Source organism: Saccoglossus kowalevskii, chromosome 15 (assembly GCF_978046115.1).
Source record: "Saccoglossus kowalevskii chromosome 15, keSacKowa6.1, whole genome shotgun sequence".
NCBI lineage: Eukaryota > Metazoa > Hemichordata > Enteropneusta > Harrimaniidae > Saccoglossus > Saccoglossus kowalevskii.
The window spans coordinates 32,576,122-32,587,835 of record NC_140655.1 but is presented as its reverse complement, the minus strand read 5'-3'; the positions used below and the strand labels follow the sequence as shown (position 1 = coordinate 32,587,835).

Below are 11,714 nucleotides of genomic sequence, written 5' to 3'. Positions count from 1 at the left end.
ATTTAATTTGTTTTCATATAGAATCAAACATTCAACTCGTCTCTTCGGCGGCACAAAAACGCTTCGGGTATCATCGACAAAGATCGGAATAATCAAGATGGCGGCGACCATGGTGCTTGACGGTGGAGTCTTGAATCAAGCAAATATGACAAATTCTAGCGTGCCAGATTGGGTTGCTGGCGAGCACATGACAGGAGTAAGTGCAACAACTACGTGCTTTACTAATATGCTACTTAAATGTATCTTATGCCCCAAAATAATTCATTCTGCCATAATATTGACAAACGAAGTAGTCATTCACACATGTATTATGACATTGCATTTTTATTATCATCATCAATTTGGGTTAATCTAACTCTAGTTTTTACGATATCACATTTCTATATTTGTTGGAAAAAGGTAAAATATATAACGGAGAAAACCTAGTTAGCGAGCACAGTATTAGTATGAATTCATATGCAGTACTTGGCAGTTGGTTTTGCTGTAGTTTGTTTTGTTTTTATATCCAGGCATAGACCCTCTACTGGAGGGTCTTAGCTGCGGTTCCGTAGCTCTTTGGTGCGACCTACAATCGAATTTCGCCCTCACAATTTCATTTGGACGTCTTTTTTTAATTTTGTTGTTTTACGTCGAACATAGAGCTACGGGATCTATCACCGTTAAAAAAAACCAGAAATCTGGCAAACGTAAATTAAATCGCTTTTGCTTTTGATTACGATGGTGTGACGTACCTTTATTGTGAATTGATCGCTGGATGAATAACATACAAACTTTTGTTTGCAATTTGTGTTTATAAATAAGCAATAATTTGTGATATTTTCAAACAATTACCGCGGAAACCAAGCAAATTTCGAGAAAACGGCAGCCATTGACATCCCACACTCCCTAGCGCAGAATAAATGTAATCTCGTTTGGCGGTCATGTGATGCAGTGGTGGAAGAATAAAACTCACTCTTCCCGTTATTCTAATTGTTCCAAGAAAGCAATCACATACAGTATTTATAATTGTATGATTTTTGTTTAATAATAGAAACAGTCATCATTTCACAGCGCAAATAGGTTCTGGTCATTGTTTGGAAGTAAATAAACATAGTGAGTACTTTCGAAGGTCTTAAAATGTGATTTTCGCGACGACCAAATTTGGCATGTGGATTTTAACCGGTATTCAGTCGCACAAGGCCCCATAGCCCTATGGGCCGGCCAGAGTCAGTCACGTAAATAATGCGTTCGGCAACAAAGGGCTATGATTCCACAGCTAGGAGGGTCTATGATCCAGATAACTATGTATAAGTAGTACATGTACAAGTTTTTTCAAGTTGCCATACCGGGGCAAATCGAAACTCGTTCTTTCGAACAATTGACTTTTTCTTGTCATTTTGCCCACAATTTCCAACCTTTCTACAGTCAATGGACCAAAAAACTGATTTGTCACGTATCTGAGAAGGATGCCCCAAAACATGCCGATTATCTCACAGAAAGCTTTACAAGTAATATACAAGGCTGGACATCTACAGTTTTGAAATAAACCAACTGTGTTAAAATGCATTAACTGGAAAATCTACAATATTTCTTCATCATGGCTTGATTGATAGTTAACAGTTTCTTATTTCTGTTGGAGGCCCCCAGGAGGAATTTCCAGCCACTGTCTGGGTCGGAAAAATTATATCGTACAGATGATACTACCTGAGTCATACATGTATTTACTGTCTAAGAATAATCATGTCATTCACAGCTCAAAATTATAATTCATGCAAAGAGATAAGAATTTGTACTGTATTGCACCAGGTGTATTACTTACTATAGTTGTATGAATTTTGTTGATCATTGCAAATAATTGTAATTCTAAGATGTTATAATCCTAGCCAACGGCATTACAATTGAAAACCATGATAGTGAATCAATAATTGCAGTTGCAAAATAAGGTTTAGTATCATGTGTGTACTTTTTTGCCCTTTTTATACGCGTTATGTGATTCTTATTCTCACTGTCAGTTCAAGGTTACTACAATGTAGATGGTATATTTCTCTTCTTTTCTTCAGACCTCCATTATGGCAGTTGAATTCAAAGATGGTGTGGTTATAGGAGCAGATTCCAGAACAACAACTGGGTATGTTTAGATGCATATTTAAAAAAAATTCCTGCTATTTTGAACATTGTTCTAAGAAACTTAGAGGTCACATGTAATAGTATTGTGCAAGCAATGGTGGCCTTTTGCAAAACCCAGTTAACATGCATGTTATTTGTTTATTGCAAACCTGTAAGTATAATTTGAGCTGTATCTTTGAGGTCGTTATCATGGATATCGTATGCATTCAATATCTCTCATCAGTGTTCTGCCCCAAACCTCTGAAGTACAATTGTATCACGGTACCGTGGTGCTTGGACTCTCACCCATGATGCTTACCCTTTGATTTTACTTGATACATACTAAAAAATACATAAATGATATAAAATGTATCAGACTGTTTTGTCTTTAAAGGAAACATCAACCCAAACAACATAATGACCCCTGAAAAAGCTCTACAAATGTAGGAGAATGCAATTTACAGTTTTTTTATATCACTTTTCATTCTCTAGATATTCAACTTTTCATCAGTATTATTTAGTCAGCCATTTGATTTTCACGCAAAGGATTATGGGTAAAGTATGACATCATAGACTGTTGTCAGATAATAATTATGACTTCAAAAGTTTAACTTAAAATTGGCTGAAAGTTTATAGATTGGTAGCATACATGTACTGGTGCCATCCATGTTTATAAAATAGTTGTCATGAAAACAGAACTGAGAATATTGATTTTTATGTTTTTCTACCAAATTCTCAAATTTCCTTATATTGTATACAATTTACCAATGTGAGTTATATAAGTGATATATCACATGTTGACCACAAAAAGGGGACACAAAAGTGTCATTTTATATTTCACGACTAAAATATTGATTTTTATTTTTTTAACGTTTTTAGCAATATCTTCACTTCATGTGTATTTGTAATATTCTAATTTCCACTACTATAATTATATACATGAGTAATATGCACAACAAAAATTTGAACTAATTTGCATCAGTATTTCTCATGTTATAGATGAAATAATTTTCTCAATTTTTGACAACAGATTCTATGTCATACTTTACCCATAATCCTTTGCTTGAGAATCAAGATGGCTGACTACATAATAATGATATAAAGTTGAATATCTAGAGAATGAAAAGTGATATAAAAAATTTTTAAATTGCATTCTCCTACATTTGTGGACCTTTTTCTTCAGGGGTCATTATGTTGCTTAGATTGATGTTTCCTTTAATTAATTACGAATAGGTTTATTAATATTCAATTTATAATGAAAATAACAGTTACTTTGACTTGTATCACAACTGATCTATATGCAAATACAATTATGTAAATTAGATGCATTGTTATACACATTAGCCGTGATGCTCAACAAGAAGTCTGGGAAAAACACTAATTATATCACAGTTATATCATATATCAATTTAAAAAAAATGTTTGGCATAATGATCACTGCAATATATTTATTTGCCTATGATTAAATATACAATGAACATGATTAGCTTATCAATGGCTTCATTGTTTTTATTGGTTGGAGAGGAAATTATCTCCTGTAAACACGATTACAGTGAAAATACTGTAAACCATCCCAAATAAATGATTATTTTGACTGAATTGTTGGATGAAAAACTAATATATTTTTTTAGTGGTTGAATTATTAGTATATTATAGTCAGTAGTAACATTATTGTAGTGTTGAACATGTCAGTGGAGGTAATTTAAAACAAAACAGACTTGAGGGAAAAAAGGATGCTAGTTTCATTACTCACCAACAAGAATAAAACATCTACTGTATGTAGATGGATTTGTGGCATTTGAATATGACAATTTTGTGCCAGGTGGTTGCATTGCTTAGAGGAAAATTTTGAATACCAGTACTATTTGCAATAGCAATTTGACTGTACAATGCTGAAGTTAGCCAGCCCCTAGATTCAGGTTCAAGGGATTGAAATCACTGTTTTTTGTATAAATTTCATGAAATGCAGTTTGCAAAAACAATACATCAAATTGTTAATGCATGAATACTACACTTGTTTTAACATTGTAAAAAAGCATCATATTTCACTACTGTGAGCATGAACATGAATATGGCTTGCATTTCTTTCAAATTTGATTTTCAAATCAGTTTTCATTTTTTTTTTACTAAAATGGCAAAAACCAGAAATACTAAAAAAGAAAACTGTTATCTGCTGTCATTTATACTAAAATAAAGAATTTGAAACTGATTACAGTAGTAATTTACCCAAACTTCTTGCTCATTGTTGTGAATTTTCAAATATTTGTTTTCTGTTTTTATACTAGTGCATACATAGCAAATAGAGTAACAGATAAATTGACACCTGTACATGAAAGAATCTACTGCTGTAGATCTGGTTCTGCTGCTGCTACCCAGGCTGTTGCAGATATTGTGTCATATCATCTTAATTTTCACAGGTAATTACACTGTTAGTGCCAGAAAAGATATTATACTGTGACTTATTTTGACCATCTGTTGACACCCATCTGTAATTTACATAAGCACACACGCTTCTAATAGATAAGCACTGTGCTTCTAATAGAGCAAATACTGTATTTGTTGGGCGTGATGACCAGAAACATAAATATTTTTTCCCTGGCCCAAAAACTGGCTAATAGTTACAGTGCCCTCTTGTGACCAATCTTGTACTCCACCACTTGGGAAATAAACAACATTTTGATTTTACAACATTCAAGTAGTGGTCTTTTCCCTCTCATACACGTATAACTCATTCACTCAAAACCCATTAGAGTTAATTGACAAAGCCTGAAATGTGTATTTTGTTTAACAACAACATTTCTGTTATTGTTTCTTTGTAGTATTGAAATGAATGAACCTCCATTAGTTAAGACAGCTGCAAATTTATTCAAAGAAATGTGTTACAATTATAGAGATGAATTAACTGCTGGTATTATTTGTGCAGGGTGGGATGAACGAGAAGGTGGTCAGGTAACTACTGTTTTTTAGCTCCGCTATCGACTTTGTCGAGCGGAGCTTATCATACGAGTGATTGTCCGTCGTTCGTGTCAATGTTTTAGTTTTTCGACTTCTTCTTGAAAACTACAAGCCTGAATGCTTTGATACTTAGTGTATATGTACCTTGGGTAGACCTCTCTCAGATTTGTTCATTTCATGATGATATCTTCAATTCTCTAATTTTGGTGAATATTTTTGGTAAAAAGTGATATTTTCGACTTCTTGTTGAAAACCGCGAGTCCAATTGCTTTGTTATTACATATATAGGTACTACATGTGGACCTCTCTCAGATTTGTTCATTTCGTGATGATATCTTTAATTCTCTAATTTTGGTGAATATTTTTGTCATTTTTGATAAAAAGTGATATTTTCGACTTCTTGTTGAAAACCACAAGTCCAATTGCTTTGATATTACATATATAAGTACTACATGTGGACCTCTCTCAGATTTGTTCATTTTGTAATGATATCTTTAATTCTCTAATTTTGGTGAATATTTTTGTCATTTTTGGTAAAAAGTGATATTTTTGACTTGTTGAAAACCGAAAGTCCAATTGCTTTGATATTACATATATAGATACTACATGTGGTTCTAACTCAGATTTGTTCATTTCATGATGATTTCTCTAATTTTCATTTCTAATGTTCATTTCTCTAATTTTGATGAATATTTTTGTAATTTTTGGTAAAAGATATTTTCTACTTCTTGTTGAAAACTGCAAGTCTGTTCTTTAATTGAAATGTGCATTGCTAACAGCGGAGCTATCTCAGCCGACTGGCTGCTTGTTATTCATTTGTTTGTAATTTTATCAATCAAAAGGCAGAATCCCGTTACATATCCGGAAGCCCCATCAGTTATAACAGGGGTCTGTCTCAGTTAAAAGGATCTAGTCATAGATTGTGAAACACAATGTTTGACTCCAATAAAAAAAATATTTGCACTGTGACTGATCTCATTAATATTCATTGACTAAGTAATCCATATAGCTCATTAATATTCATGAGAGACCGGCACTCTCATTGCGCTGGCGAGATCCCTGCATACCATTGAGTGGCATATTACTACGACAACTCATGAGTATATCAATGTATTTTGTTTAATATAGGTATATACCATTCCATTGGGTGGCATGTTACTACGGCAACCCTTCTCAATTGGTGGTTCAGGAAGTACCTATATCTATGGCTATGTAGATTCTTCTTTTAAAAAAGATATGACAAAAGAAGAATGTTTGAAGTTCTGTGCCCACTGTAAGTAGTATTGTTGTTTGATTACCTAATGCATAATATGATATTTAAAGTTTAGTTGTACACTGTAGTCTCGTTATAACGAACTATTTGGAGGACATACAATTAGTTTGTTATAGTGAAATGTTCTCTATAATGAAGCACATACATTGGGTTTGTTGTGAGCGGGAGACACGCTATGTATTCATTATAATGGTGTTCATTATATTGAGGTTACAGTGCATTTGGCTGAAAATAACATGTGGTATTCAGTGTTCTCCCCAAAGCGTTTTAGCGTACGGAGCGCTACTCTTGAGAGCTTGCCGACAACGCTGAGGGGTTGATCTTGTTTATTTAAAAGATATAACTGTACATATGTTAATTAGTATGCAAATTAATATGTAAATTAGACACAACCCCAAGACAATTTTCTGGGGAGAACACTGGTATTGTGAGAACTACATGTATATCAATATTGCTTAAGGAAGATAAACATAAATAAAGCTAAAATTATGGTAAGAATGTTCCTTAGGAACATTTATAAGTACATGTATGTATGCAATCATATTGTCGACTTCACACTGCTTAACGCTCACTAGTACAATAATGTTCAAAAAAAGTTGTTCCATGAAGAAATTCCATCATTTGCTTTCTGTTACTTCTGTTCAATTTGATGTATGATCTATGTGTCAATATAACACATGATATGCTCTTTGAATATCACATGAATATAAAAATTATATTTTAAGTATTAAATTTTGTGTTTCAGCCTTGGCATTGGCCATGAATCGTGATGGTTCCAGTGGTGGCGTTGTACGTCTAGCTGCCATTACAAAGGAAGGAGTTGAGAGGCATGTTATATTGGGCAATGAATTACCAAGGTTCTATGAAGGCTAATGTTGGTCATGGTGTAGTTTATTTCTATTTAACCTCAACTGTAGTTGGCTTATCGTATTTCCTTGTGTTTAATATGAATATTAGTTTGTACTTTCACTGCTGATTATTGCTTTGCAAAATAAATACTTGTTATCATTGTGTATTTTTGTAGATTGTATATTTGTTTTTTTATATATTTGTATATATATACAATACATAGGCATAGCAAAATGAGCTGGGAAATGTGTACCCTATCAGGGAGTGTTGATATTGCTATAAAGGTGTGGAGAATTTATATGTATGATTGTAATAGTATTTGGCTTGTCTGTGTTGTTCAGTCTGGTAACCTTTGATAAAGATGTTTTTTTGTTGAGCATTTACTGGGAAAGTTCCAAACAATACCAGTTTACTAGTGTAGTCTCAACAATGCCGGTTTACTAGGGAGGATAGTTTTTCAGAACTACTGTAAAATGATTAATTTTCACTGGGTTTTAATTTAGCGCATTTTCCAGTCAGCAGGTTACTGTAGGTTGACATATGCCTTTAATAATATAAGAGTGACAGAGCCAGAGAACGACAAATTGAGCAGGTGTTAACACAGTGTTAATAAATACATGGGAATGCCCACAATGATAGACTAGACAGAAAAAAACAATTCATATTGTATCATTACCAAACGCAGAACCACAGTCCTGGGATAGAAAGACTGTGGCAGAACCTATTTTTCTTTGAGAAAATGCATGTGTTGAATGCAGGAGATGTATTTGTACTAGTTCGTATGCTGTGAGTTTCTGAATGTTCTAACTGAATGACTCGTACATTTGGCAAATGGTCGGGAGTATGTGAAGTAGATTAATACATTCACTAATTTGAGCTGGCTTGCATGTACTCTTGAACACCAAATTAGTTTACTCTGTTTAGCAACATAAATTGGTGTGATGTGTTTGGTATGGGATGAGATTTCAAGCTCATTGCTGTTTTGTCTCGCAAACCCAACACGTTGGTAAAATCTAATCTTCGATGCTAGGTTCAACTGGATATATTCAATATCGTTACCTGAAAAACACTTCACTAAAGCTTTGTGAACGTACATGAATACATCCACAACATACTAGTAGACAATAATTCTTTTGGAACTATAATGACCAGTCACTTGCGTCATGATACACGATTCACAGTGATCATGTACAATGTTATGTCACTTCTTAGCCAGGTGAATTACATGTTTGATCAATTGTACACCAGAAATCTTTGCTCTGCTCTGCTTAGTAGTTATCATGTGTTGTCAATGGGTCTTTAGAACACAAATCATGATATTCTTGTGTACACAAAATTTACTACAAGATTTACTATTCTTGGGGGCAAACATCTACATCTGGGCATTTTCACGGTAAAAACAAAGTATGAAAACTAGTTCGGGATGGTTGTTGACTCCCCTGAACAGTGTAACATGATTACCCCTATATGTGTGCAACATATATCAATTTGTTTGTTCGGGATTACTTGAGTTTGTACCGTTTCCTCAAATTTACCGGTAGCTATTTTCACCGGCTCCTCTACCAGCATTCCACAGCAGCTCACGCAGAGCCCTTAGAAATACATGGTGCATCTTAGCAACTTGTGACGTAGCCCCAGTAGTGTATGTGTGTTGATGCTTGGTGACCGATGCATTGATCTCGGGGTGTAATCTTCAATCTGTTTTCCTCTTGAAAAGATGATATCCAAGATCCCGGTTGACTGTAACTACACTGCCAGTCGTAGAACACCATGATGTTCTTGAATATTTAGCAACTCACCAGATCACTCAGTCACTCACTCAGGCTTTTTATATACTAGTAGTCTAACAAGTTAGAATATGCTTAAGCTTTGTTTCACTGAGGCAGATATCACTTCTCCACCTTATTAATAGTATAGCAAAAATAAGGATATGTCCAGCGATTGTACAACTAAATGACCCATTATATTGCTTGTATACTCCAGCAAGAAAAGCTTGTTACGTGGATGGCCTATCATCTGCATATATCTAGGTGCATTTTCTTCAAGGTAGACCGATGAAAATGCAGTAGGTTATTCATCAGAAAATGTGCAATATCATGAGCATCAAAAAACAAGGTTATTACTGTGATTTCTCAAATAACTTAGTTGTATTTTTAGCAGGCTTCGCCAATATCATATTCTTACGTTTCATTTTTTTGCAATTCATCATAAGACGCATCACAATGTGGCAAGATGACTGAATCCAGACTATGAAGAAGATGTGCTTAATTCCATCCTCTTTAAACAGAGAATAGAACTGGGCAGTATAATAGCCAAGTTTATCTCTAGACGTACAGAGATATTCAATTTGGGATGTTGTCCTTGAAGGCTTCAATCCAGACTATGAATTTGAATCAGAAAATGGCTTAGGACTCTCAACAACTGTAAAACAGGATGTCACAACGTCAAATCATGGCTGTCCCTCTTACTAATACATGTCCTTGAGAACTGCTGATCTGTGTTTGAGATACTAAACCACTGTCTACATGTATAAGTTGTGTAAGTTGTGGCTGTAATTTAACAGCATATAAGTCAAGCATGTTGTCTTGTATGTATTTTACAATTTGTTGAGTATGTACTTCATCTTCTTCCATCATTGCTCACATCTCTTGTTCATGATATTCATGTGTTTTCTGTGCTGTGCCACTGCGGTTATTTATCTAAGCACAGCCAAACCCCTTCTTGTCAAACCAATTACACCACTTTCATTCTTGCTGTCTCTGATGATATATGTTTCAACTTCCATATCTGCTCCAGATTCCGTGAAATCTTCCAAAGGTCTTCACTGAAAAGTGGCCGTCTTGAAGTGCTTCTTAAATTGCCAACAAGATTGATGTAAGAAACTCAATTGAATGAAGTGGTGCCCATGAAAATTAGTTATGCAAAAAATATGGAAGCTTGGTGACATGAGTGCAAAAAATGAAACTGAATTTTTTTTCTCTTCAACCAGTATATTGCACATTATGATTCTCAATGAGGCATTTGTTCCGATAGCTGAATGTGATTCTCACTTCTGACCTGAGATGAAATACAATGAATAGGGAAATGATGGATTCTTCAATGCCTTGTGCATGTACGTTAATATTATCAGCTGTGTTTTCGTTCTCTTATATAGCTTCTGAATGTCACATAACTAAATAATGATTTTTTTTCACGCTAGCATTTATGTGATGTTCTTGCTGCCAGTGCAGAAAGTTTGTTTGAGACCTGAATATGAGCCCTATGTGCAAGCGTCAATTCTTTTGTGGCTTGATAGAAATGTCTTCCAGTCACCATATTCTCTACTGTGTCAGACACATATGTACCTGATCCTTAAAATTTTAAAACCACCATCAGCACATCTCTTTCCAGTACAGGCAATGAAAGGATACCTGATATGAACCCCATCTAAGCCATAAAACATAGTTTTGGAAAGTGTTATGTATTTTTATAATATTATCTGATCCCTCTAGAATGAGACCACCTCCTTCCATTTTCTGAATAAAACCTGGTGGAACAATATCACCTGGTGTTTGTGATATCTGATTTTCTGCACCAGCAATGAAGAAAACTGTTCACGGGGTACCTACTATCACATTTATCATCAAATTGTTCCATTACATCAATGTGAAATGATGATATAACATGTTTACAAAAATAAATAATGCATTCGACGGGTGTTACTTTTTTCTGTAATCATCTGTTGACTTATAACCTGAGCTGAATCGAAAGCATCCTTGTTTCTGAAGGGAGAGTAGAACAAATGAACTTATACTAGGCTCTATTGTCATTTCAATTTGTTCTATGTCTTTGCAGTATGCTTGTGAAAAGCCTTGTGAAGTACCTGGTCTTTAGGTATGCTATCAATATAATTACCAGCAGTTATTTTCCCATGTCGTTTGTCTGCCTCACACTGATGTTACTCGAACATACAATATCTGCCAATCTTGTCTGGCTATAAAATGATCCACAGTCTCTATGACTCGTCTGGTTTTAAATTGAAAATTGTTCTGGTTATTTTGTCAGTTATCGACACCATTGATGTATGAAGGCTGATATCAATATTTCTACAAAATATATATGTTTCGTAACATGACTTGTGGCATTTTGCATTTGATCTTTCAATGTTGACTCTTCCTACTTGACAATATCATAATTTATGATAAAGGAGAAGTCAAAAATCAGATGATGTGGTAGTGTCAGTGGTACAAGAATTGATCTAAAATAGTGTTACCGGTATAATGGTCATCTCATTTTGCTAGCTTGGACAGAAAGGAAACTGTCAAACCATGGCCTATACTCCCTCCCAATCTACACCATTTACTGATTCAGTGTACAGTCTTTGAGAAATAATCCGGCCTTCATATATATTTAAAGGGCAGTCGTCGTGCCGCGTCATGGGACTCATAGCGACGTATACAACGCGTGTAAAACACATTGTTTGTTTACATGAACGACGACCACCGCGCTTTAAGATACTGGAGTGGCTCAAATTTTAGTGATTTTAGAGAAGAAGGGAGCTCTTCTTCAAGAT

The 11,714-nt window shown here is 34.7% G+C and overlaps 1 protein-coding gene across 1 annotated transcript; it reads left to right on the top strand.

Moving 5' to 3' along the window:
* Positions 1–50: 50 nt before the first annotated feature.
* Positions 51–7,326, top strand: LOC100375089 (proteasome subunit beta type-6-like). Its single transcript, XM_002738499.3, has 6 exons — positions 51–196; positions 2,040–2,107; positions 4,371–4,502; positions 4,905–5,034; positions 6,169–6,313; positions 7,059–7,326. The coding sequence occupies exons 1-6, from the start codon at positions 98–100 to the stop codon at positions 7,184–7,186; spliced, it is 702 nt and encodes a 233-aa protein (XP_002738545.1). The 5' UTR covers positions 51–97; the 3' UTR covers positions 7,187–7,326.
* Positions 7,327–11,714: the final 4,388 nt, after the last annotated feature.